At 34.2% G+C, this 27,354-nt stretch overlaps 5 protein-coding genes across 8 annotated transcripts in view; 3 read left to right on the plus strand and 2 right to left on the minus strand.

The window, feature by feature from the left end:
• Nucleotides 1–980: 980 nt before the first annotated feature.
• On the plus strand, nucleotides 981–4,028 carry LOC105222225 (serine protease grass). The gene is made up of 6 exons (XM_011199457.4): nucleotides 981–1,139; nucleotides 1,252–1,474; nucleotides 2,829–3,103; nucleotides 3,174–3,364; nucleotides 3,431–3,532; nucleotides 3,606–4,028. Exons 1-6 carry the CDS (start codon nucleotides 1,111–1,113, stop codon nucleotides 3,944–3,946), a joined length of 1,161 nt encoding a protein of 386 aa, XP_011197759.2. The 5' UTR covers nucleotides 981–1,110; the 3' UTR covers nucleotides 3,947–4,028.
• An 836-nt stretch (nucleotides 4,029–4,864) lies between these two features.
• On the plus strand, nucleotides 4,865–9,931 carry LOC105222224 (tetratricopeptide repeat protein 7B). Of its 3 annotated transcripts, XM_011199455.4 has the most exons (10): nucleotides 4,866–5,137; nucleotides 5,275–5,387; nucleotides 5,875–6,154; nucleotides 6,219–6,330; nucleotides 6,438–7,386; nucleotides 7,452–8,012; nucleotides 8,831–8,958; nucleotides 9,031–9,144; nucleotides 9,361–9,557; nucleotides 9,623–9,931. In XM_011199455.4, exons 2-10 carry the CDS (start codon nucleotides 5,276–5,278, stop codon nucleotides 9,753–9,755), a joined length of 2,586 nt encoding a protein of 861 aa, XP_011197757.2. In that variant the 5' UTR covers nucleotides 4,866–5,137; nucleotide 5,275; the 3' UTR covers nucleotides 9,756–9,931. The 3 variants fall into 3 exon arrangements, with proteins under 3 accessions (XP_011197758.2, XP_011197757.2, XP_029404531.2); XM_011199456.4 differs by having other exon boundaries at nucleotides 4,865–5,387; nucleotides 8,861–8,958; XM_029548671.2 differs by having other exon boundaries at nucleotides 4,866–5,387.
• Nucleotides 9,932–11,158: 1,227 nt separating this feature from the next.
• On the minus strand, nucleotides 11,159–12,006 carry T126a (Transmembrane protein 126A). The gene has a single exon (XM_011199451.4). It carries the CDS (start codon nucleotides 11,930–11,932, stop codon nucleotides 11,246–11,248), a length of 687 nt encoding a protein of 228 aa, XP_011197753.1. The 5' UTR covers nucleotides 11,933–12,006; the 3' UTR covers nucleotides 11,159–11,245.
• Nucleotides 12,007–12,296: 290 nt separating this feature from the next.
• Nucleotides 12,297–19,415, plus strand: LOC105222220 (SAM50-like protein CG7639). 2 transcript variants are annotated; one of them, XM_019988968.3, is made up of 8 exons: nucleotides 12,297–12,538; nucleotides 16,519–16,642; nucleotides 16,710–16,831; nucleotides 16,900–17,220; nucleotides 17,288–17,399; nucleotides 17,465–17,896; nucleotides 17,961–18,087; nucleotides 18,325–19,415. In XM_019988968.3, exons 2-8 carry the CDS (start codon nucleotides 16,583–16,585, stop codon nucleotides 18,474–18,476), a joined length of 1,326 nt encoding a protein of 441 aa, XP_019844527.1. In that variant the 5' UTR covers nucleotides 12,297–12,538; nucleotides 16,519–16,582; the 3' UTR covers nucleotides 18,477–19,415. The 2 variants fall into 2 exon arrangements, with proteins under 2 accessions (XP_019844527.1, XP_011197751.1); XM_011199449.4 differs by having other exon boundaries at nucleotides 12,297–12,507.
• The window catches only part of LOC105222222 (SH3 domain-binding protein 5 homolog), a 45,309-nt gene continuing 31,746 nt past the window's right edge, over nucleotides 13,792–27,354 (minus strand). Inside the window, exons 2-5 of the mRNA XM_011199450.4 lie at nucleotides 16,069–16,131; nucleotides 15,804–15,981; nucleotides 15,427–15,629; nucleotides 13,792–15,356 (exon numbers count right to left, since the gene is read on the minus strand). Of these exons, the coding sequence (XP_011197752.2) occupies nucleotides 14,217–15,356; nucleotides 15,427–15,629; nucleotides 15,804–15,981; nucleotides 16,069–16,131 (1,584 nt within the window). The 3' untranslated portion in view covers nucleotides 13,792–14,216. The remainder of the gene's footprint in view (nucleotides 15,357–15,426; nucleotides 15,630–15,803; nucleotides 15,982–16,068; nucleotides 16,132–27,354) is intronic.

The raw sequence follows: 27,354 nt of genomic DNA on the forward strand, positions 1-27,354 counted from the left end.
TTTGATAAGTCAGTGCCTCGGCGATTAAACTAAAAAATCACGCTTTTTCCGCTCAAAATTATATTTTGAATTTCCAGGAATACGAAAAATAATCAACAAATTTTGCCACTTCATCATCTCACGTATGCATTATACATATTTTTCGATTTTTATGACCAGCAAGTTGGCCCTAGCGAACAGTGCCTCATCGCTTTATTTTGTTGATTGGATGCAGATGTGATTTGATCACACGTTCACATTTCTTTACTACTCATCTATCATTTGTAGACTTTATAGTGTAGGTACAATCTTTTTTGGTTGACTTGATCTTCTCCTGCAACGACATGCATCTACTGATGCATATATTAACCGATGAATGAGTTATTCTAGTATTTACTAAGATCGGCTTTAAGGATGATTCTTTGAAAAGCAAGACTTTTGCTAATCCGTCTACACTTTAAAGAAAGACTTATTGAAACACCCTCGTAAATTTAGCAAAAGATTGAAGAAAGCAATTTTATAATGACGAATCTCAACTATTATATACCTCACACAACATATTGAGTTACACATATTTGCAACTTACATGAGATGATTACTATCTGCACGTCTGATAAGTTATACGACTTTCATAGAGATTTTTAAACACGCAAATTCTGCTGAGAAAAATATTGCGCAATATTATTTCAAGCACTTTTCTTTTTAAGTTCTCACAGTCGCTAACTATTTTGGGCAATTTTCCTAGTTTATATCGGACGTAGCATGAAATTGTTCAAAAGTTGGACTTTGTTTTTTAGACCATAAGTATAAAAAAAGATAAGAAGTTTCCAAAAATCTCCTTTTCACTTCAAATGCGGTTTGAGCCCTCCATCAACAAAGCACACAATTAGGCGCACAGCACCATAATACTAACATTAACTTTGACTAGTTGTATTTGGTATAAAAACGGCATGCTGAGTACGCGTCTCTTTAATCATACACTCTCAAGCTCACTCTAAACCAAACACTATATATAAACAAGCAAGCAAGACTTGAATTGAATTTGTGATTTGCTTAGGCGCTATTCAGTCATTTCACTTTGAGCTGTGTCAGCGACTAGAGCACGGCAGTTGTGTTGGCTTAAAACTCACAATGACGAACCAAATGATTAATCGCTTTTAGTAAGTAGTAATTAGAATTATATTAGCAACAACAAAGTGCTATAAAGTCATTGAAGTTAGTTCGTTATAAAACTATTATGTATAATCATTATCTTTCTTTTAATTCGCAAAGTTTGACGTTGGTGATAATGCTGCAAATATTAATGTACACCAATGCTGTAGATAGTGAGCAGATTATTTTCGAAAATGAACTAAAAGATGTAACTTGCCGATCACCAAATGGCTCGCCTGGACTATGTCTACTTTATACAGAATGTGCAAATCTAACAAATTGGAGAATACAAAATAATATACAAAATCCGAGGGAAGTGAAGAAAATGTTTTGCAAAAATGATGTAAGTACAATGAGCATAAAAAATGTCAATACATATATACAATATATAGGGTGATCCATTTCGAGGTTCTCTACTTTTTTCTTAAGAAAAAACACAGAAACTTTAAATTTAAGTGGAAAGTTTATTATCATCCGAAAGAACATTATTTGGTATATATTTTTTGAAGATTATCTCTTTCAAATGTTGTCCGCTGCTACGTCTTACAGTTTCTTTGACCCGTTCGAGCATTTCGACTGGAAGCGAATGTCAATCGTGATCAGGATCGAAGCCGGATTATCCGCATAAACTTTAGACTTTATATATCCCCACAGGAAAGTCTAACGGTGTGTTATCTTACGATCTTGGTGGCCATTCGACCGACCCAAGATGTGTCATTACCTGCTCACCGAAGTGTTCTCTTAATAAATCCATTGATTGATGAGATGTGTGGGAAGTGGCGCCGTCTTGTTGAAACCAAATGTCACCGAGATCACGACCTTCAATTTCAGACATCAAATAGTCGGTCGCCACTGACGGTTACGTTCTCATCGGCATTATTTTTAAAGAAATATGGAACGAAGATTCCACCAGCCCACAAACCACACCAAACCGTTATTTTTCTAAATGAAATGCCAGCTCTCGAACCTCTTCAGCTTGCTCTTCGTCCCAATGCGGCAAATTCGCTTGCTTACTTGCCCGTAGAGCCAGAAATGGGCTTCATCGCTAAAAAATATTTTACTCGAAAACATCGGATCTTCTTCTAACTTTCCAAGAGATCATAGAATGAAGTGATGTCGCTTGGGAAGGTCAAGCGGCGTTTTTATCGAACATTAACATTGACGTCGAAAGTTCGGCAAGACCTTTTTATCACAAAACTGTTTTCATAGTAATGAACTCGATCACTTTCATTCGGTTGGAGAGCAGATCAAGGAAGAAATCTACTCTTACACAGTTCCAAATATCTCAACTAGATATTAGGTAGATGGAAGAATTAATAATGGTTTTAAGATGAGCGCAACTAAGGCTGACAGACTGAAAAAGATGTCTCGAGTTTCGTTTAGCTGCCTTAAACCCATATTTACAATTTGGAGAAGTGAATTTATCAATATTAAAACAAATAACGTTTTTCCCGATCTAAAACAGACCATTCTGCTTTCTAAGGCTTTTAGCATCCTTAAAGATGATTAACAATGTTTTTTGAAGGATTCCTAGATTTTGTTCCACAAATTGACATCCTGATATACATATGTACATAAGTAATAGCGTTATCGATTATTATCTCACTACATTTCAATAAACAATCGTGTTAATAAAACAAACATAATACATAAAATTCCTACTAAAAACTTAAAAAATATGCTTTATTTTATTATAGCAAGTCCACCTTTGCTGTAATCGAACCAATTATTACTTCGCCGCCACCAATTACATATCACAATTAAATCCTAAAGGCTTGGCAATACTCGAGGAAGTAAAATGTAATCGACTATCTGGCGATCGTGTTTCCAATGGAAAAGCAGTACGACTAGGTCAATATCCATTTATGGCACTATTGAAATACAACGTTAGGGGTCGCCAATTTTTATGTGGCGGTACATTGATAACCTCCAGATTCGTATTGACGGCTGCCCATTGTAAAACAGATCAATTGTAAGTCGCAAAAACACTTGCAGTTTCATATTTATGTTGTTAAATATGAAATCCTTATAAAATCGTTTAGAATTAGTGTGCGCTTGGGAGAACATGATCTCTCTACAGATGTGGACTGTATTAGCTCTTCGATACGCCTATGTTTGCCGCCACCGGAAGATTATCAAATCGAGGAAATCTTCGAACATCCTCAATATATGAATCCCCGCTTTACGCATGATGTGGCCTTACTGAAACTGAAGCGTGAGGTGAAAACTGAAGGTAGATTCGATTTTTATTTTTATTTCTATTTTTAAAATAACGTTGTAATTTATTTGATAATTTCAGTACATATTAGACCCATTTGTTTGCCAATTTCGCAAGTAGTCTACGACAATAGCGATGCAATACAATACTTCGACATTGCCGGCTGGGGACGTACCGAAAATAGTAAATATATATTTTTTCGAATTCAAATACCTATTAATATTTATTTTATATATTGTTTTTTTTTTTTTCAAAGGTCACAACACAAATGTTTTGCAGCATGCACAAATTCCCCATCAACCACGTGAGGTTTGTCAGAGAATATTCGCTAAAGCCGGCGTAAATATTACCCAAGATCATATTTGTGCTGGCGGTGAGAATAAAATCGATACCTGTAAGGGCGATTCTGGTGGCCCTCTGTTCACAACTGTGCCGTTTAAGACATTCAATTCCGTGACAATAAAGCGTCAAGTGCAATTTGGTGTTGTTTCGTTCGGTTTGACCGGTTGCGGCGGTGAAAATGTGAATGCGGCTGCCTATGCAAATTTATTTCAATACATGCCATGGATCACAGAAATCATAGGGAACAATACGTGAAGATCTGTAATGCTGTATTTAACATACATATATTTTAAAAATATAATATAAAATTCCTCTACCTCATAACTACCTATGCAAACATCACAATTTATAAAAAAGTTTAAGAATCGCTAGATAGATAAAGTTAACAATCTGAACAAAACCAAAAAATAATTTAGAATGCATTCGATGAGACGCATTTGTAGATTCACAAACCAATTTTACTTCACATAAAAAGCTTACGAGGCTAAGCGAAGCAAAATGTTGGGCATTTGACAAAAGTCATAATTTTTATAACTTTTTCATTTATTTCTATTATTTATTTAAAATTTAATTCAAAACACATTTTTAAAATATGTGTATATGTTTAGTTTACCGAATCGGTTAAGATGAAAAAAACAGAACACATTCCTATGAAAAAACAGAAACGCGTAGAGAGCAAAGCGGTCATTCTGACACACCCTATGTTTGCTTCGCTTCGATTTTAAGCTATGAACTGTCAAGCAAAGCGAAACAAGTTGTATGTAAATCAAACATTTGGATCTGATCAGAACTCGAGTGCAAAGTCTATATGTATATAAGCAGATGTGAGATAAATGAAGTACATAATTTTTATTTAAGCTCTAAGAGAAATGTATTAGAAGCGTATAAAATAGAAATACAACGTTAATATAATTTGAGGTAAAAATAAAATTTTCTCGACAATTAAAAATAAAAACTTTAAATATTACCAAAAAAACTATAATTTATCATTATATTATAATATGTGACAAATAAAAAATTAATAAAATTAGTTCTTTACTTTTTTACTGATAGGAAATTATATAAAAATACTCAAGTAGTCTGAAAGCCAATACCCAATTGAAAAGAAAATTAAAAATCAGACTCACCTTGTATTATTTACTTCATACATTACTGTCTTTAAAAAAAATCAAGTCAATAAAATCACAGATGACAGCACTGACAGCAGTCGTGAAACAGCAGTAGTAGGAAAGAAAAATTAGTTTTATAAAAGTTAAAATTACTAATTGCCAACAATGTAATGTCAATTAAAATTAAAACAATAATTTATAATATACCCTAAAAACGTCGAGTGTGTAAGAAGCAAAGTGTTTAAGCCGACAGAAAATAAGTAACTTAAAATCGACAACAACGACGGTGAAGAAGAAGACCTCATTTCAAGGAGGAAGCGAAGTCCAAAAATCCAAGGTGTCGCTAAATTTTCAATTCACAGTCATTCTAATTATTATCACCATACGTAGATGTGCACTCTAGTGTAGTAACTTTAGTGTTTCTTAAAAAAAAAAAACAAATTCTGTTTTTCAATACAAAATTATGGCCGGCAGAATGCGTAACACAACAAAAGTTGAGGCACTTATTGAGAGCTGCCGAAGTGAAGGGAAATGGCAACGAGTTATCGAGCTGACGGAGGAGCTCAAAACAGGTTCGCCAAATAATGGTAAGTGTGAAGAAAATGTGTCAGCAAACTGTTTAATTAAATTAAACTAATTATATTCACTGTAATAGTTGTATGTGCAAATACGCTAACAAAAACAAAGCTGATATGAATGTGAGTAAATCACATACCTAAAGTAGGGAAATAGTGTTAATGACAAAGTTATTATGTCATCAAACGCAACACAACAACAGCAACAAAACACGGTTTACAAACAATAAAAAATAGCAACAGCAATCATATGTGGTTAGTGTTATCCGCGTAAAAAGTGGGGGCAATATTGGACATACTTTATATACATATGTATATGTATATAAATTAACGCCGCAAGTAATTATAAAATAGAAAACAAAAGTGGCCTTTTAATTTTGAAAAAGTGATTCATAGCATTGTGTCATCTTCATATTAAATTGTGGTTATTTTTTAATAAATAATAAAAAATAAAAAAGTGAGCAAAAACATTTGAATTAATCAGATTAATTTACTTTAGAATGCCTTGCGAATTTCCTAATTGGTGAGGCGAAACTTGAAAACTACCTCGAAGAAAATGCTCCCATCGAAAGTAATTTTGCCAAAGCCAAAAGTGGACTGCAGGACGCACGTCGCTGTTTACATCTAGTAACGGGGGAAAGTGGCCAGAAGGCAGGCATAGCTTTGGATGCATATTTGCTTTTGGCAAAGCTCTGCTACGCTTGCGGCGAATATGAGAAAAGTTTAGAAAACTTTGTTAAAGCCGAGCTAAATACCTTAGCTGAAAAAGAATTGACGCTGTAAGCTAAAAATATTTTAAAAATAATTATTACAATAATATGTATGTGTGTAAAATTATTGCAGACGTAGCCTGAAAATATTAGCTGAATCATATGCCATTAAAGGGTTGTGCTTGGAAAACCAAACCAGTAAACCGACGTCAAAATTCAAAAAGGCCGAAAAGGAAGCCGAAATGGTAGATACATACATTTGTATATGAATTTTTGTAAAAAAATTGTTCAATTATTATTGTTTAAAAAATTAAAAGTGTTTCATTAATCACTATCTCATTTCTTCCATCAGATTACTTGCTTCGAGCGTGCCACAGACTTAGGACTACTATACCTTCAAGAACAGGATATTGCGTCATATTCATCTGCGACCAATAGCGCAGCCAATGCCGGGTCGATGCTAGCAATAAATTCCACTAGTAATATGGGTGGACTGCAATCCTCGCTAGGAGGTAGTAGCTTAACTATAAGCACCACTATACCTGCCAATCCTTTGGAACTTAAGCGACATATGGGCGCAATTCTCGAAACTGCATTGCAACGCGCGCCAATTGTACTTATCAAGGCGGGCAAATTGCAGGAGGCAATCGAACGCTACCGCACCATGTTGAATGCCATTGAAACTAAAACGACACAGTCATTGCGCCTAACATTAGCGCGACAATTGGCTGAGGTACTGCTTCGCGGTGTCTCGGGGACCATTTATACAGCACCCTTCACGAAAAAGCCCACTGGGCAGGCACTTCGTTCCACCACAACGAAACGTTTGTGGAAACCGCGTAAATATGCAGCACGTAATCAGTTTACACCACGTAATCATCACGAGGAAACACTATTACTACTACTCATATCAGAAGCATTAGCGGTGCGTGACACAGTGCTCTCACAGAGTCCTGAATTTCGTGTGGCGCGTCAACATGCTATGGGTAACGCTTCGGCAGTATATGATCTGCTAACACTTGCAACCGTGCGCTGGGGCTTGGTGAATATGTTGCAGGAGTCCTTTGAGAAGGCATTAAAATTTTCCTTCGGCGAACAGCATGTATGGCGGCAATATGGTATAAGTCTAATGGCCGCCGGGAAGCATGCGCACGCACTACGTGTGCTACAAGAATCCATCAAATTGACGCCAAGTGATCCATTACCCTGCTTGATGGCAGCGCGTTTGTGCTACGAATCTTTAGCGTTGATCAAAGAGGGGCTCGACTTTGCGCATCAGGCACTTAAGCGCGAAACCAAAGGTGCGTGTTGGCTAACTCTTAAAAGCCAAAAATCAAATTTAAATAAAAAATAAATTTTATTTCAGGTATACGACCAACGCGGAGTCAACTTTTCGTCGGTATTGGTTACCAGCAATTGGCGATACTGACAACCCTTAAATCCGAGCGTGATTCCTACAATAAGCTGGCATTAGAGTCACTTGAGAAGGCTGTACAAAACGATGACAACGATCATCTATGCGAATACTATCTTTCATTGCAGTATGCATTACTTGGTAATATCGCGGAGGCGCTCACACATGTACGCTTTGCGTTAGCATTGCGCACTGAACATGCACCCAGTTTGCATTTATTCGCTTTATTATTGACCGCATCGCGTCGGCCACGTGAAGCGCTGGCTGTTGTGGAAGATGCGCTGGACGAATTTCCAGATAACTTGAATTTACTGCATGTAAAAGCCCACCTGCAATTGCATTTACAAGACGCCGAATTATCGCTGGTATCGGTGCAAAAGATGCTGGCCATTTGGCGTGAATTGTACGAGGGACAAGTGAGTGTGGAGGAGGAGAAGCATTCCGATACCAGAAGTATTGTGGTGCACATGAATCCAACAGCAGTGTCATCGCAAATGTCAGATAAGGATTCAAGTAAGTTGGGGACAGCATGCGTGTTACGCTTTAATTATTTACCATATTTGCAATAGAATGACATATTAGACAATTGTCACAGGGATACTCATAACTTTTCTCTTAAACTGTGTCCAAATTACTTTATGGGTAAATTTTTTAGACATATTTCAAAATTATTATTCAAATTAAAAAGCAATTAAAAAGTAAATATTTAATAGTACTACTGAATTTTAAATATAAAAAATTTAAAAATAAAAAAGTAATCGAAAAAATTTTGGATAATTAATTTATAGTATCGTTAATATACCATGAATTTTGTAATCATTAACATCGCTCTCACATTTAAATAAAGCATCACAATTCATAAAATTATCTTGTATAAAACTTAGTTGATAATTTTTACTAATTTTGTTTACTATACTTCAATATGTGTTACCAAAAACTATCTAATAATTTTCACTGTTGGCCACTTTTGCGCAACAACTTATTTGAAATTGTAAGTGTAACTAGTTACTTAACAGTTTTTATAAAAATAAAAACAACAAAACACTCGGCTATGCTTGCTAAACACACACAACACAGATTTTTGCTCCAGTTGCTTTAAAATAATTGTGTTATATTCTGAAAAAAGTTAACAAATGTGCTCATTCACTTAAGCCTAACTAACCTATTACTGCTATTTACAAACAAATTAACTGTTTGGCTATTCAAGCCTTTACTTGCCTTTCACTAAGCTCTTTCAAGTTCGGGTTGCGTTTCTCTTTTTAATTTTTTTTGTATTTGAAACACAAAAAAAATTATAACAAATAAATAAAAAATGCTCCACTTTCCAATAGATTCTGTGTATGCGGCTTCTTTGGCGGCAGTTTCGCGTGTTGAACAAGCTTTAAGTGAAGCAGCCAGCTCACTGAGTTCTTTTACACCACGTCCGGGACCGCAGCGGCCATGGATGATACAGATTAAGGTGAGTTATGCGTGACTTAGATAATTGGTCATATATTTCGTTTAATATTTACACTTATTTCCGATTCCATAGATTTGGCTGCTGCTCGCCGATGCATATTTGAACATCGAACAGCCGCATGAAGCATTGAATTGCATACAAGAGGCATCACAAATCTATCCGCTCTCACATCAAATTATGTTTATGGTAAGATGTGTTTTTAACTTAACCTCAAATTGATTTGATTTTTTTAAGCAGCTGGTTTACTATTGACAAAAAACAAAGTTCTGACAGTGTATACTTTGTACAATTTTCAATTATTTACACTTTTGGCAAAATATCCTAACTTTGAAATCTTCCAACTGTATTTATTTTATATAATTATAAAAGAAATACTAATAATCTCACCCATTTTCTTTGCAGCGCGGTCAAATTTACTTATATCTAGAGCAGTGGAACGATGCGAAACAGTGTTTCCTTAACGCCGTTTCGGCCAATCCAAATCACACAGAGGCATTACGCGCGCTCGGCGAAACACATCACGTGCTTGGCGAACCACGCCTGGCGGAGAAGATGCTGAAGGATGCCGCGCGCTTGGATCCCAACTGCCCAAAAATATGGTATAAAATCTAATTTTCTTAATTGTTCTTAACTATAATTTTCAACACTTTGTTTACTCTACTAGGTTCAGTTTGGGCAAAGTTATGGAGACACTGGGAGATTACACTGCCTCTGCTGATTGTATGGCGACTGCATTGCAGTTGGAGCCTACATGTCCCGTACTTCCATTTACCTCAATACCATTGACCTTCGATTGAGTGCGACAAATGATGCAATGTATGCGATTTATATTATTTATAATGTTGGCAAATTGTGCAGTGATTTAGCGGCACCCTATATTCATTAGTAATTAAATCGTACATATAACAATGCAGTTCATTAAACACTTACGTAGTATGTATAATGTTAACGTAAATATTTACTTTAACTTACTTACTTACTAAAAAAAAAGGAGTTTATTGATGTGTTGTATTATTAGCCAATGTTACACTAGTTAATTGTTATTTATATGGTACACCGTTACATTTTTATTTATTCATTAAAAAATTGTATATCGTAGACATTGTAAATGTATGTATATTTGTAATTAACTTAAAATTCTACATACTGTATATTTGAATGAAGTTATAAATGGTGGTTAGAAAAATCAGTTGATTTCTTTTTCAACCACAGCAGAGTTTGCCTTTGGTGATTGCAATATTTATTCGATAAAAAATTTATGAAAATACTGTTATTGATGCTGATAGTAATAAATGTGTGTTTCAGGTATTTATAGTTATACATTTATCTACATATATATACATATTTAGTATATTAATTATATATACATACCTCCTTCGTAAACATATGCACATACATATAATAACTAACTGAATATTATTATATTGAAAATTAAAAGTCGTAATAAAAAACAGATTTACAAATATATAACCATCATTCCTTTACACCTTGCAGTAACTAGCAACAATATGTGCTCTACATACATATGTTATATACAAAAAAAATAATCAATAGTTATGCTACTATTACAAAATTAATAATTTATTATTATTAAAATGTTGGAATTAACATTTCAAATCACCAGCAAAATATTCAAAAAAGTACATTTCTAAAAAATTAGGTTTGAAATAGTATGCAACTCTGTATGTTTGAGTTCTTAATTAAAACTTATCAGTTCAAAATGTGTGTTTGAAAAACAAATTAATAAATTTAATTTAACTTGCTAATTAATATTGTATATATTATTTCAAAATTCCCTACCTAATGAATTAATTACCGCTTTAATTTCTATAAGAATAAATTGATTTTATTTTTGTGAAAAATAAATCGATGATCTAAACATCCAATTACTATTTAACTAAGTGATATTTTTTTAGCTCAGTTTGTTGAAAAAGCAATAGATTTTACAAAAACTTCATGAATTAAGGTATTAAGTATAAAATTAAATTTTAATTGTATAATTTATGTAATTGGTAAAACATATTGAGAGTGTATAAGATATATTACTAAACCATTATTAAATCGAAGTATGCGTTTGTACTAACGATTTAACAAATAAATATATAGAATTTTGTGCATCACAATGTAGCTAATTATTTCTACATAAATCAAATTAGCAACTACTCACCAGTCTGGAAAATTCACACAATAAGCAGTATAATTGTTCGTTTAAAGGCATATTTTCTATTTTCTTAACATTCAGCTTTAAATATAGATGCAAACAATTTAAATAAATTTAACAAAGCGGTTAAAAATTCTTTGCTGCCTCCAATGCTATTTCCTCCTGCTGCTTTTCCTCCGCTAACTGTTCTAAATGCTGCATTTTTAAATGTAAGCGCCAATTTTGCATCTGTTCTTTGTAAGTCATATACATAGCCACAACTGCCTGTCCAGCTAACGCCGCTCCCAGTATCGGCAATATAGGTCGCGTCATGCCCTGCCATAGTTTAAACACTTCTAGTGGCTCTTTCGTTACGGATGGCAAACGATACGTGTAATGACGTGTGGCAAACATGAAAGCTGCGAAAGGTGCCAATAAAGTTGGGTAGCAAACGCCTAGACCGGCTTGTAAAGTACCTGCACGTAATTGCAAGCAAAGTGGACAATCGTTGTTTTGACCCAATATTACATATCTTTGCACCATAAATTTGTGTGACAACACTGAAAACATGGCAGGTATGACTACGATTGGCAGGTATGTGGATGCCTTGCCATAATTGCCTAGTTTCAATTTCCGGCGATAGTGATTGTTAACGTAGATGCCTGTAGCCGCTGCCATAGCTCCTAGTATGCCGGGCCCATAGCGTAAGCTCCACACATCCCACCGATTTTCCCATCCCGAAATAACACTCCACTGGTATGCTAGTGCTTGCTCCTCACTAATAATTACAGCATCTTTAGGAATCTCCTCTTTCCGGGCATGTGAAAGTGCCATTTCTATGAAATGCAACGGTTACGTATGTCTATGGTAATGTGTTTTAGGTTGAGCTTATAGAACTAGAACAGCTGTTTATAAAGGGTGGTGGGAGGTGTTGTTTATTTTTAAATATTTGTGCTTGTGAGAGGTGCCACTTTTTCAAGTTTTGTGATAAGAAAAATTTTATATATTTTATGAAAACAATACCTAACAAAATAATAACTTAGAAAAATTTGGGTTTTTATACTTAATCTAATACAAATGCGTACTCATACTGTTACTTGTATAAATATCAACGTAACTCACCCATAATTTATAACTTTTCTTATATATTTGGGTGTTCCTGTGTGTCAGCTGTCTGTTAACTGTTTTCATCTGACAGCTATTATCGTTTGATAGTTTGCCGAATTTTATTTGTCGTGTGTGTTTTGCATTTTTTCGGTTGTAATGTGGATTTTTACAAATTGTGCCAAAAAACGCCAATAAAAAAATAAGTGCACAATTTAAAGAATAAAGGTGAAGAATATAAAGTGCGTTGTATAAACAAAGTGTTGAAGGTGTGTGACAAACAGCTGAGTTGTTCAACCTTTAAGGTAAATCCAGCGTAAAATTAAGGTTATATAAGTAAGGAATTATTAAATTAATGTGTTCTTTAAGCATAAATTACTATATTGATACACTACTAATAATATTACTAAAACACAGGTTGCTATGCTTAAGTATTTGATTAAAAGATGCAGATTTTCCCATCCATACCATCTGCGTTTAGAGCAACCACCTGATGACTTACTCCATCAGAATTAGAAAGCTATGCACCGTATTAATGACATAAATATTTATTTGATAAACAAAATATTCTTTTCATCTCAAAGTAAAGCTCCTTGTTTTTCATAAAGAATCAATTTATTAACCAAGGTCGCTAGAAAAAAGTATGATGTCATAAGAAAGCAGCATTTACAATTTGAATGTTGCCTCATACTTACATACTTACACATAATTTTGGTTTATGACTTATGAAACCAAAAATATTTGTATTTTTCATGTAAACTTTATTTTTAATCACTGCTATCTGAAAATTATGTGATAGTAATTGAAATACCTCATTTATGAAATATATGGTGGTTGGTTCTATTATATCATATGTCATTTGACATATTATTTATTTCAAGTCGCGTTTTAGTAAAATAAATGTCTTTAATACGAAATTTTCAAAGTATGCAGATTTGGTTTTTACAATTAATGGAGGCTTTTTAACAAAGAATTTTTCTATTCAAATATGGGCCTGAAAATTAAATACATAGGAAGTGACAATTCAAAATAACTTCGGGTAATGTAGGTATTTTTTTATTATTTTAACGATATGAACGAGAGTTTCAAAAATCCGTTCGCACGATAGGCGGATCTAAGTAGCCGTAACGGACCTGCATTTTTATGCGACAAAGGACTGTGAACTGTATTCCCCGAAATTACTTCTGGAATGTTTTGTACCGCTTCAACACTACAACAATAGAATTTCGGAATAATTTGTTAATTATTGGCTTAAAAATATTTCTGCATCAGTTTCGTCGATTTTACCACAACCCTAAAAAAATATTATTTTTTAATTATCCTTTTCGCTATACTGAGCAATAAACCTTCTTAGAAAACAAATATTGTATTTTTTTCTTAAATTTTGCTTTTATTTACTTCGGTTTACTTATTTTAATTTTTAGTTATATAATATTAATTCAGAATCTGCAGACAGTAGCTGTCCTTCACGATTTTGCTCAATTCAGTTGCTTCTTCGCAAAACTTTTTTGGAAATGTGTACTTGCAAGCTTACCCTAATTGGAATATTCACATTTATTTAAAATTCTCTCTTTTAAAATTGAAAGTAGTATTCTATAGCGATTCTAGATATTTATTTCTATTAATTTATTGATAATTGGAGATTTGCACTTTCATTTTTATTTTTAATGATTTATCCTACATAAACAATTAGTTATACAATAATATCGATATTTATTTATTTTTACAATTATTTCAAATAAATATTACATTTGATTTTGCAATAATTATACTTTTACATGGTAAACAATTTTAACTGCGAATTTTCTTTTTCTTTTGCACAAAAATAATTACTTTCACAAATATATATTTATTAGATGTAAACTTAAAAAATATCCGTATGCATAGGTAATTAGTAGTTATGTGTGTACCTTAAGCAATGCTCATGTAACACGTATTACGCTCCCCGCTTATTGCTAACTAATGCTCGCTTAAAATTACCCAAAAGCCAGCGCGACTGGCTGGCCGCAGCCCTTTAGTCCAGCGAACGTCGCCGCAACTGACGGACTCTATTGTTGCTAGTTGTACGGTCGAGTATTTCGTTGGAGAGACGTGCTAACAATGGCAATTCACGCATCGAAACATTCACCGTTGGCAAGGGACCCAATTTCTGCTGTAATTTCTTCAAGGGCTGTACAGTGTGTTCGGGCGTAGCTGGATAACTGACCACCCCAGCATCGACTTGCGGTTCTGGCTGCTTGGCATGTGTGATTTGTACGAGCGGTCCTGCCTTGCCCGTCACCACAACTACATCAACGTCATCTTCGTCGATTTCCTCAACCACTGCTGCCGGTTTGGCGTGTACAATATCGTACATTTGTGCTGGTGCCTCCGCGCCTAAAGAAACGGGACGTACACCGGCGCCAGTCATTTGCCGTTCAGGTTGTTTTTGTTGCTGCTGCTGCTGTTGTTTCATTTTAAGCTGCTTCTGTTGCTTCAACGCACATTCATTCATTAGCATTAATTGATCTAACTTATTTACGGTGGCGGTTAATTCATGTTCCCACATATCATTGCGCTGTTGTTCACCATCGCCACCCTCGATCGGGCGTACTGCGAGTATTTTCACCTTCTGACGCAGTTCTTCGAGATCACGTTCATCTACGACACCATTCAATTCAGCACTATCCGCATAGTCGGCTTCACACTCTTCGGTTTCGGATTCATCGCCACCAACACTGTGGCTCATGGAGGCAGGTTGAGTGCTGACACTCGCCAAATCGCTGGAACGATGCGAATTGCCACTCAGCGATATTTGGCTGCCGGCAATTGAAGGATAATCACACTTCTCCAACTCCAATTGGAAGTCGGGCAACGGTGGCAGCGTTGTCGTTGTAGGCGAATTTAGTTCGGCGCCAACGCCCGGTTCACGTGGACCCGGTGGTGGTGCACCCATTTGTTGGAAATCACCACGCTGACGGTGTATGTCTTCGCTAATGCGTTCCAGATTGCGTAGCGCTGTGGCGTAGGTGTTCTTTGCTGTTTGTACCTGCTGCTGTAGTTCGTGTATGCGTTCCTTTTGTGTTAGCAGCTGATCATTGCAAATTTGTTTCTCTTCGAAATACGGGCGTGATTTATTTATGCTACGACGGAAACGTTCTTCAAGTTGTTGAACCTAAGGGTATTAGAGTTAATTTTGTAATTATTTTTTTTTTCTTTTTATGTACAAAACTTAGTTTGCTTACCGTTTGTTCGGCTGTGCTGAAGACCATAGCGCGTTGTTGATGTTCCTCATGACACTCTGCCTTTTGCTTTTCCGCATCCATTACCTTTTGTGTGGCATGATTTAACATTTCCTGCCAGGCATTGTCGAATTGCCACTCGTGTGAATTGGACATAAAACGCTGCTCGGCTAAAGCCACGGTTTCCTTAGCGGCAGCATGAATTTCTGTGAAGATTACAAATTTATAGTTATTGTTACTGCATTTATTTTTGAGAAAATGTTATTATTATTTTTAATATGTGTAACCAAATATGCAAAAAAAAATATATACTTTATTGCTCTTTTAAATCTTTTGCTTTACTTTTTTTTAAATTTATCATCTTGCATCGTTTAACTAACCATTAGCGCGTTGAAATTTCACTGCCGCCTTCTGGCACTCAATTTGCGCCTCACGCGCTTTTTCCAATGCCTCATAGTAGGGTCGTGCCTTTTCAATGCAGCTGCCCAACTTTTTTGATGATAATTTTAGTCGTCTTGTAGATTCATTTAAGAGTATACGGAATGTGGAATTAGCTTCCTGAAATAATATGAATGTAAAATTATTATTTTCTGCAGAAAACTATGAACATTGTGTTATTGAAATTCGTCATTCCTTTCTATTTACCTCTAATTCAATTTCGAGCTTATTAATTTCATCTGTTGCGCTATTGAGATTCTCCAATTCGATCTGCAATTAAAGAAGAAAATTGTTAGAATTTCAAGTAAATTTTAAGAATGCAAAATGTTTTTAATGCATGTATAGATGTAAAAATATCTGACAAATATTTATTTATTAGGTTTTGCGAATGTATTCAACCTTTCCCACGACTTAAAGTGCTGCCATATAATTTAAATTTTCTTATTATTATTTCACACATTTAGATTTAAATTTTATTTTTAATTATTTTGTCTGCTTTTATTGAATGTATAACGATTTCTTTAAATTTTTAAAATAATTAATAAAAAATATAAAAAATTATTTTTATTAAAATTATAAATTTAATTTAAAATCAAATTTTTTTTATTAAAAGTATAAATTCTATATTTTTAATAAATACATATATTTTTTTTGCAGTCGTCGCATTTATTAGAACTACAACAATCAAGCAGCTTTTAAGTGTAAATAAATCAGCAACAAAATGCCGAGACCCACGCGTACTGTGAAAGAGCAGGCAAAGGTGGATTTATCCAAAATACCAGTGAGTAATTACGTTATGAAATATGCCTACACTGTGTAAACCTAATTAACACTGTCACGCACGTCAGGCTCACGTGGAACGTGTAAATGTCAGCGGTTTGCTGCGCACACACAATGACTACGTTATGAAGGCAGCCGAAGGACTGTTTAAAGCGCGCAATTTTCAAGACCTCATGATTGAGTCAATGAAGTAATTGCTTATCCAATTATGAAGCCTTTCATTTTTTCATTAATAATTATTTTGAAAATTATTTATAGCGCCAAGTCCTACCTCCATGAATTGGGCATTTTCAAAGATGTACAGGTGCGCGTTGACGTGAGTAAGGGCGAGAACGCCTCACCCAATGGCTATGAGATTACGCTGAAGGGTCAAGAATTGTCGCGCCTTGTTGGCTCTGTGGGCACTGAAGTGGGCCAAAATGAAGGTTCACTGCGCACCGAATTGAGCATACCGAATTTGTTTGGACGCGGTGAAAGTGTTTCACTGCAAGGCTCCTATGCGACAACACGCGCCAATGAATTGCAACTGCGTTTCTGGAAGTCATTCTTTCATACGCGCTTCGTAGAGAATCGACCAGAGTGAGTTTAAAATTAATCGATAAATTTTGCAAAACCGTTAAATTAAAATTATTTTAATGCCACACAGAGTCTCCCTTTCACTCTTCCGACACGTGGATCGCATGGATATTAGCTCTTTTCAAAATGCCAATTTGGGTTTCTTGACAGATTTCTCAATTAACTCGCTCTATCCCTTTGAGGTAAGTGTCCATCTACTTAAAATACTTCCCACACTAATTTGTGGTTTTTGGTTTTTTTTCAACAGCTCACCCACTCCATACAGTATGAGGCGTCTATACGCGAAACGTCTTTGCTGGCGAAACAAGTTCCATTTGCCATACGCGAACATTGTGGCCCCAAATTGGCATCACTGGTGCGTTATTCTGTAATTTATGATCAGCGTGATAATCCCGTATTTCCCACACAAGGCCTAATGTTGAAATCAGTTAACGAGTATTGTGGTTTGGGTGGCAATGTTGCCTACATGAGCAGCACTACGCATGGTGAAATAAGTGTGCCATTGATTGCCGGACTTGTGGCACAAGTTTGTGGTCGCATTGGTGTAATTAAGGAGACTAAAAACACAACAGTACTACCAATCAGTAGTTTATTCTACTGTGGTGGTCCACTGACGCTTCGAGGATTCAAGTACGGCGGCGCTGGTCCGGTGGTGGATGGCACATCCATCGGTGCGCAGGTAGGATTTTCATTAGTTGCAATTTATGCTTTAGTATTTGTAATACTTTTTCTATTTCTTTCAGACTCATTGGTGCACTGGTCTTCACTTGTGGGGTCCCTTGCCGTTCAATCACGTATTCAAGGGATTGGCTAATAATTTCCGTACACATTTATTCTACAATTGTGGAGGCTTCAACTCATTTTCAGCAGGTAAGATACATAAACGTTTTTTTTGCAATTTTACTTTGGTTTATTTATGCGTTATATGAAGCTACGAAAGCCTGTCGATATATTTTAAAAGCTTTTCAATTTTATTTAAGGTTCTTTTAGTATTATTTTCTAATTTGTAATTTTTTACCCATATATATTTACTAAATCTACCAATAAAATTTTAATATGTGTGTATATAAGTATTTCATGCATTTATTTATTTCTTCACTTTTCTAGAAAACATGCGCAGCGCTTTTGGTGTTGGCCTAGCATTTAAATTAGCCGAACGTGCACGCATTGAAATGAATTATTGCATACCGGTACGAAAATATGCGAGCGACAAACCAGTGAATGGTTTTCAATTTGGCATTGGCTATGAATTTGTCTAAATTTGTTTGGTGTGGATGGATGATGTGACACGCTAGCGTTAGAAGAACTGTCGGGGAGGTGATTAGACTAGCAGCAAACGCTACTGTAACTGCTACAAATACTATCATTTCAAACACACACACACATACAGCAACTCTTTCGTCGTTCATTCATTTGTCTGTTGTTTGTCGTTTAATATTATTATTATCACTTTTTTTGTTCGCTCGCCCAAAGACATTAATTGTTTAATGTTTGTTATTATTGTAGTAATATTAAGTTAAATATTAAATAAGCCAGACAGAAGTCACGCTTACACACCAACATATACAAAGCATGTACATGAAGAAGAAGACGGAATTGGTAGTGTGAAGAGGGCAAAGCAATGAGAGCTACTAAAAAAAACTTGTTAAACAAAATATGTGCAAAAATACTTAAACGAATACAAATACATTTAAATTATATACGATAAAGATAAATACATAAGTTTATGTTAAATATTTAATAAATTGAAAAATTAAAATGTATCAAATACATACTATACACAACTAAACTAATCTGCATGTTTACATTTCAAAAATATCATCACATAACGGGTTTGGGACAACAATAGCAAGGGTGTATGCAATGTAAATAACAGCTCTGTAATAGATGGGGGCCTAATTCAACCAATACGCCGTTTCGTATTATAGAACTAACATTTGACCTGCAATTTCCAAAAAAGTTTTTTTTATTGACAGAAATAAAACTTTGGAAACTGCACGGAGATTTAGAATCTACATTGTTTTTGTAGAAAATTTAAAATGCCACAAAAATAGCGAAGGAAATCAGTAAAAGTTTAGTTCAATGTCACTTACACCAAAAACAATCAACAAAAACGCACCTTCCCCCTAATCAGCCTAAACGAATCGAAACGAACGAAAAAAAGTATATACAATAAAAGAAGCCTATAAAACGCCTTCGATCTTAATAAGCCACAAAAAATACATTTAATTTAACATAAAGAACAGGATGGGTAAAAATAGAGCCAATGAACTGACCGACTCCCGCTAAGCGCAGCAATAGTGATGCTATGCATTCAATAAAAGTAGGTCAGCGCTTTTTTCATGATTTATTTGGAGAACCATTTAAACAATTCAGTGGGAGTTTATTTAAATAAACGTGATCGCCACAAAAAGCTAAATTCAAATTAGTAGTGTTGTAGCACAAAGGCCGCGTGTAATTTAATAGACCGAGTGGCACGCACAACAAACGAAACAAATTCATTGTTGGGAATAGAAAAAAACTGGAAAAAAATAAAATCATTCTGAACGATTATATCCAAAAGTTCTCAGCATTGTTTCAGTTTAAAAATGAATTAACGCGTTTCAGTAAACAAACTTATATAACAAAACTTTACAATTGCTGTTTCGACATATCAATTGAAATTTACCAAGCCAACAAAACTAATATACAATGAGACAAAATCATGCGAATTTCTAAAATATATTAGGTGTAGAATCAACCTTTTTTATTTTTGTATATTTTTTAGTATGTAGGCATTATTTTTTAATTATTTAGTAATGTTTATATTAGTAACTTATTATTACAATTTTCTGTAGTTAGTATTTTCTACAACTAATTACTTTTTTACTATTAATTTCTCTATTTCGTATTATATTATATTTCACTTATTTACTCAAAGAGAGAGATAATAAATTTGCTTTAGTTTTTAATTGCACTAAACAAAAAATTAAATAACTTTAAGCGAATTTATTACACCGAATGTACTTAGTAATTTACAGATCACCGCCTGATTTTTTATATCAATTTAAAATAACTACTTATAACAGGATAAAACATGCATAACAGCACCATTTAACATTTGAATTGTTATTCTGTTATACTCGTCTTGTAATTGTTGTTATTTGTTATTTTGTGCAATATGTCTTTTTCTCGATCATACTCTCGAAACATACACACATAAGCACGGTTGCAAATTTTTTATTTCAAATTTGTTAACATTATCTTGAAAATTAAACACTCAAATTTTAGTTCTGATTTTGGAATTCAATTTTTATTTTTAAATATAAGAAAATATTTTTTAATTTAAATATTTGGATAAATTTTAGAGTATTTAACAACGTCTTGTTTTTTAATTTTAAATTATAAGTTCGAGATTATATTTTTTTTTTTTAAATTAGGTATTTGGGATTAGAAAAAAATTTTAAATTACTATTTTTATGATTACAAAATAAAAACAATTTAATTAAAATATGAACTCAATTATTTAGTTAACGAATTATTTGCAACCCTCCTTAGATCACATACAGTTAATCAATTTCATTTATCATGTATTAATAACGAAAGTGCATATTGAATTGAGAAAAAAATCGACTGCCTCTTTATTGCCTATTTAGCGTATTAGATTTTAGAAAATTTATTATTAGATATTAAAATTTTTCTTTAAATTTAAGTGCCACTGTAGCAATTAATATTTTTCACGCAATAATTCACAAAATAAATTTTAAGTATTTTTGTCAACTTCTTTTTAGTATTTTAGTTCAGTTTTATTTGTTGTTAGTCCTAACAAATAAAAATTAATATAATTAAAACTGAACATTAATTGGTATACTTTAAAACTAAAGTTTCTCATTTAAGCCGAAAATTTTTCAAAATAATAACTCAATTTAATAAAAAAAAAATAATAAAACTAATAATCAATATACTATTTCAGCTATTGCAAATATGTATGTTTCACAAATTACTAATAAAAAATTAAATATTTGTCGCAATATAACATCTGCTGCAGTATTATTTTTACCAATCCAAAAAAAAAAAAATAAATAAAAGTAAATAAAATAAGAGTATTTATTAATAAAAAAAAAATTGTCATACGTGATTTGTTTTTAGTAGGATCTTAAAGCTTTGTAAATCGCAGCGACCCCGTGGAGTTGTATATTTCTATAGCCCCCTTAGTATAATGGAAACGCATTTGAACCAGCAACTTTCCGTTGATACAACTAGGGCACACTGAACAGAAGAAACTAACTAACTAGAAAATTTGTAAATTTATTAGCTCAGACGCCCGCAGTGGAATTCGAACATTCGACCACCAAACTGTAAACGGGCGCACGAAATAGACGTTTGTTGAACGGACTCGGCTAATGAAGGTTTATAATTGTTGTGTCAAATGCTTCATTTGATCGCCACACTTGCACATTCACAATAGTTGCTTACGGAAATAGTGGCATTGAACGAACAAAATCTTGATTTCAAAAACTGACTGAAAATTGCATGCAATAAATATTAATTTAATATGTAAAAAATTACAAATAAAATAATTTTACGGAAAAATAGAATAGAAGAAGGGAATAATAAAAAAATAAAATATACTAAATATAAAAAAAAAAATAAAAAGCAAATAATTAAAGATAAAATATTAAAAACATATAACTCGTTATCCTCTTATTATTATAAAATTAATCAATTCTTTAAGAATAATTTAATTTTTGCAAATATCATCTATATTTTACTAATCCAAAAATATGTTAACTTTTACACTTAAAAAATAAAAATTTTGAGCTAAAATGAAAGACATTATTATAAAGTCAACCTATAATTTGAGCAACATTTCTCCCAAATATAATTACTCGAGCTATTAAAAACATTTCTATTTAAAATCTAAACGGCTGAATCGAGTTTTCATTAGCTTTATAATAATTGAGTATGTATGTACATATTTTTTCAGTCGATATAATACACGTATGCACTTCACAATATCAATTATTATTAGTTTCAAACTTACGCTTACTTTATTTAATGCAAAACTTCCGATTCAATCATCAATATGTAGGAGATGTTTACATAATTCATCATTATACACACTTCCGTTGTACATTTCCCAACCTTTTGCTGTTCTGTAACTGCACGAATAATATATACATATATACATATATACATATGTATATAGTATATATGATGTGCATACCCGTGTATGCTTGCACTTCAAGGATATTCTCATCGTTATAATTCAATAATCCATCGATCAAATATTCACGCAATTTATTTGCATTCGCCACATAGCAATAATGTTACAGATATTATGCTATTTAGCAACAAATATGAAAACAGAGAAAGATTGGCTTGAGATAAATTTAATTAATTGCTGCGAGTGTGAAAAAGAGTCATGCAATGGAGTATATCCGTTATATGAATGAAGTATTGTTATTGCGAATAATGATGACAGGTAGGCAGCAAATGGTTGCCGGTGTGAAAGGAAAAAATTGACAGTGAAAAAGTGTGGGAGTTTCCCAAACAATCATGCATTTTTAATATTATCGCAATTAAAGTGTTTACCCGATGTGATAAAAATTGCATTGCAGATATGTATGAAAGATAAAAAGTTTTAAAACAAATAAAATTGAATAAAACTATATTAATAGAATCAAAAAATGAAAAATGCAACAACCATTAAATTAGACATTTTTGTCATAATATTAACTAGCAACAAATAAATATCCGCTGAGAAACAAGATAAATTGTGCAACATTTAATAAACTCGATTGGAAAATGAACTATTGGAAGTTAGAAGTGAGTGGACAAAAAGACAAAAAATAACAAGAAAAAAATTTTCATAGTCTATACCTAACATACTAAAATTTCAAGTAGGCAGGCTAAAAACAGAAGGTTGATGGAGGGGTTTACGGCAGGAGCTCTCTATCAGCTCCAGTTTCAGACTTCCTGACTATTGCAGTGTCTTCCAGGGCGCGGTTGATTTACTGCTCCGGAGTGCAGCCTTCTTCATAGAAGTGATCATCCCCTCAGATGGTAGAGCGGCGACACTAGCCTTGAACTCATTAACAAGCTAACAAGAAAAATCACCCTAGAACCATTATCGGTAGAATGGGAGCGGGCCGGTGCTCCCGTATCCTTTTGTGTTCTACTTTTAGATAACTGGGCTTCGTGGAAGTTTTGGGACTTTTAACGGGCCATTGCCCTATTGGCAACCATGCAGTAAGGTTAGGAATCGTACCAGACGCCAATTGCAGAAGCTGAATGAAGATGAGGTGAAAGCAACTTAACACTTCTTTCTTGACTGTCCCGCGTTTGGGAGGTCAAGACTTAAGCACTTGGGAGCGCATATTTTCTTTTCTAATGCCTCTTAATGTTTTTATAAATTCATGGATTCTTCCATGAAGAAGGCCGGAATCACTGCAAACGGAGAAAGATTTTTTTTTCGTTCGAGGGTTTCGGGATGACGTTTCAGATATTAAAAACTCCATCAGAAGCACGGGCTGGTTAGAAAGGAGACAATAGAGTGAGGGAATATTAGTCCTGGTGTTATCACAATGGGCCTCCCAAAGGCCTAGGTGCTTCGTCAGACAGCCACTCTACCTATCTATCTATCAACGTACCATACCCTGTCCGGGGTATAAAAATAAACAAAACCTTTTAACATTTCACTTGTAGCGCACCAAACTTCAAAATTGAATGCACTTTAGCGCGTGGAGTGCATTTCGTTATACTTTTCATCGAACAACTTTTACGTGCAGTGTTGCTTGTTATGGTGCCACCCAACAGCTCACCGTCACACAGTTCACGCCGGGAAGCCAATGAACTTTGCACAAAAGCGAAGTTTGAAATGAAGTGATAGTAAATTGTTGCTGTTCCTCTTTTGTTGTTGTTGCTGTTGTAACTACGAATAGTAATACTTTACCACGGTTGTTGCAACTATCCAGTAACTGCAACTGCAACTAAACTCAAGCGAGGGTAAACATTTGTATAAAATTATGTTACTGTATAAAGGGTGTTGAAAAATATGTGAAAATATTCCATCATTTTTATTATATTCAATTAATCAATTTTTTTCAGTGATCATGGAAAGATATTCCATCCAACGAGTCAAAATTATTTAAATTTGCTATCGAAATTCGGAGTCAGTGGCCTCAACTTTAAGAGCATTACGTTCAATTTATAGTCGTCATAATCCTTATTGGTCGGACAGCAAACCACACGTACTCCATGACATACCATTGCAACCCGTTTGGTGTGGTTTATGGGCCGTACTTCTTCCGTGATGATCAAGTCCGGAACGTTGCTGTGATTGGGAATCGCTAACGCTCAATGATAACCAAATATTTTTGGCCCGAATTGGATGATATGGACTTGGAAAATATTTGGTTCCAACAGAGCGGCGTCGCAAGCCACACAGCGAATGTCACAATCCGTTCATTGATAACCAAGTTTGGTTAACGTGTTATCTCACGAAATGGCCCAGTCAATTGGCCGTCTAGGTAGTGCAATTTCACGTCGTTAGATTATTTCCTCAAGTCTATGGTCTATACTAATAAGCCAGTGGCGATTGATGAACTTCCTACGATTACCGTTAATTTTAAATCAGAACGTATTTAGACACCCTTTAAAATGCAATGTACCAAGCGCACAATAAGCTGGAAAAGATCGTAAAACTCTCATGGAATTGTGTATTGCGAACAGCAGCGGATGCCCAGCGCGGATATGGCAAACTTTTCGGCGTTGCACAAAAAATGGTTGAGTTTACAGTGGATGTGCCGGCGGAGCTGCAACAAAAGCCGTAACGAAAGCAACAAAGCTCGAATAATGGCATTCAATTCAATTGAAGTAAATCAAATTCACTATGCCGCTTACAATTTCCGCCCAAAACATTCGCTCAGTGGAGAATGTAGCTAAAATTTTAACTCGGCGTATGAGCTGAAACCAAGAAAGTCATACATATGAATATAAAGATTTCCATCATGCATGTACTATTTGCACATAACAAATTTATTGACTTTGCATTAAATGAATAAATGCATTAACTAATGGATAAATAATTTAAAAAAAGAGTATCAAAATTCTTTGAATATAGAAACTAAAATAAATAACTTTGATTTGTTCTTGCTCATTGTTACTGAATTGAATTAATTTTTCTATTTCTAATGTGTACCAATGCTTTTCCGGTTCGATCAGTGACTAAAATATTTGCATAAATGCACATTTCTATATATCTAGGCTTATAAAAACACTATACAAATATACATATCGTCACTTAAAATGCAAAGCAAAGTATCTTCGAAAAACTTGAAAATCGTTGTCAGATATAATATTCGATATATAACCATTTTTGTTACAATATGAGTGTATTATAACCAATATATAACCATTTTATAACCAAAACTCAAATTTCTTTCAATATAAGTGATTTCTATTATATCGTTTTTCCTTCGCCTGTAAACTTATGACAAGCAATGTTACGTTATTTTGCATTTTAGTTGACGATATGTGCCTGAGTATGCATAATTTTATACATTTCTAAATAAAATTTCATCTCCAAATGGCTTGGCATAAAACACACACTTAGTTAAGTGTTTCGAAACTCAGCTGTATGTGTTAACCGCGTACAATGAAGTTTTATTGTTTTCGCCAGCACTGACATTCCAATTGATTTAACATGCAATGCTCGCACATAAAAATCAATTGATTTCATTTATGTACGAAATTCTCGAAGTCTTTATAAATACATATTTACATATGTATGCAGCTCCACTGCTACTGAGGAAATAATAAAATACATTTCTAAGTGCGCCGATATTATGCATATACTATACATATGTATTATTGTTTTTGTTCGAACAAATTAAGGACGAAAATCTCAGGAAATGGCAATCTCATAATGTAAAAAGGCAAAAAGGTCACTTGAACAAAGCAAACTAATCGCCACATGTTGTGAGAAGAATGTAGTTGAAATATGTATGTATGTTAAGTGATCACGTGTGAGCAACAATTCACAGAATATAAAATTTAGAATCGTCAAAATTTCATTTAAGTAATATACATTTGTGTTTGAGAAATAGCCTTGAGCTATGTTTACTAAAGGGTGTTTTTTACACATATGTATAGCTTTCAAGAGCAAATAAAACGCATTTAATTGTATATAATTGCCAAAAATTTTGCTTTTTTAGAAGGATAAAGGTTTGACATTATGTTAATTCCAATCGAGAGACCCACCTTTCAACAATCTTTTACAGTAATCGGCGCGTATGTGCGTGATATTGCGCCGAATATTCTCTTCCAAGATCTCATATGTCTTTAAGGGCTCAGCTGCGACGTCACCAGATCTTGGATGCCGCGCTACAGGACGTAGCGTAGGTTCATTGGATATACATACATATGTCATGTAGCCCAAAATTTTTGAAGCAAAGACTGTCCACATTAACATTAAATATGTCTCTGTAGTGTTCTCTATTGACTCTAGACCAATGACTCCCACTGCCCACAGAGCACTTCAAACAGTGAATTTTTCAGGATTGTGTTTATGAACGTACCCATGCAACCAAAAGTGAGCTTCATAGTTTTTTTTTGTGAAAAAAGGCATCGGTAGCCATCTTCCATTCACCGAACGCCGACGCGATTAAGAGTCGTTCGTTTACAATTCTTGCGCGAGATGGATTTTGATATCCCGTAAACCAAGATCCTTTCGAAAAATAATAAAGTAGCAGCAATAGCGTCTTCGGTGAGCTCTGAGGTATTCAGTGATACACTGACGGCTCGAAAACACCGGAAAGCATTGGAGCAGGCATTGCGGGATCACATACCAATGGGACCTTTTCCGTGCATCTTTTAAGCAGAAGTCTTTGCTACAAGTCAGTGTGCAAAATTCTCCAATTTTCACCACAATTATCGCAACCAGCGTATCGCTATAATTAGCGATAGTCAAACGGCACTAAAGGCGATCTCACCGTATGAGGTTAAATAGCTTTTAGCACGTGTACACCTAATCTGGCTGCCGGGACATAAAGGGATAGCCGGCAATGAGCTGGCTCTGCTGCAGCGTCCAGTATGATTTCCAGCAATTTTCAGAAGCAGTCCCTAGACCCTAGGTTTCATTTACGTGGACAGGGA

This window comes from Bactrocera dorsalis, chromosome 3, assembly GCF_023373825.1.
Source record: "Bactrocera dorsalis isolate Fly_Bdor chromosome 3, ASM2337382v1, whole genome shotgun sequence".
In the NCBI taxonomy this organism is placed as follows: Eukaryota; Metazoa; Arthropoda; class Insecta; order Diptera; family Tephritidae; genus Bactrocera; species Bactrocera dorsalis.

Coding starts and splice junctions, on each gene's coding strand:
- T126a (XM_011199451.4), bottom strand. CDS start 11,932: ATGGCACTTTCACATGCCCGGAAAGAGGAGATTCCTAAAGATGCTGTA.
- LOC105222225 (XM_011199457.4), top strand. CDS start 1,111: ATGACGAACCAAATGATTAATCGCTTTTA. Junction 1,475..2,828: donor AAATGTTTTGCAAAAATGAT/GTAAGTACAATG, acceptor ATTTTATTATAG/CAAGTCCACCTTTGCTGTAA. Junction 3,104..3,173: donor CATTGTAAAACAGATCAATT/GTAAGTCGCAAA, acceptor AAAATCGTTTAG/AATTAGTGTGCGCTTGGGAG.
- LOC105222220 (XM_019988968.3), top strand. CDS start 16,583: ATGCCGAGACCCACGCGTACTGTGAAAGAGCAGGCAAAGGTGGATTTA. Junction 17,221..17,287: donor TTCGTAGAGAATCGACCAGA/GTGAGTTTAAAA, acceptor AATGCCACACAG/AGTCTCCCTTTCACTCTTCC. Junction 17,897..17,960: donor GCACATCCATCGGTGCGCAG/GTAGGATTTTCA, acceptor TATTTCTTTCAG/ACTCATTGGTGCACTGGTCT.
- LOC105222224 (XM_029548671.2), top strand. CDS start 5,264: ATGGCCGGCAGAATGCGTAACACAACAAAAGTTGAGGCACTTATTGAG. Junction 8,959..9,030: donor CATGGATGATACAGATTAAG/GTGAGTTATGCG, acceptor CCGATTCCATAG/ATTTGGCTGCTGCTCGCCGA. Junction 9,558..9,622: donor CCCAACTGCCCAAAAATATG/GTATAAAATCTA, acceptor TTACTCTACTAG/GTTCAGTTTGGGCAAAGTTA.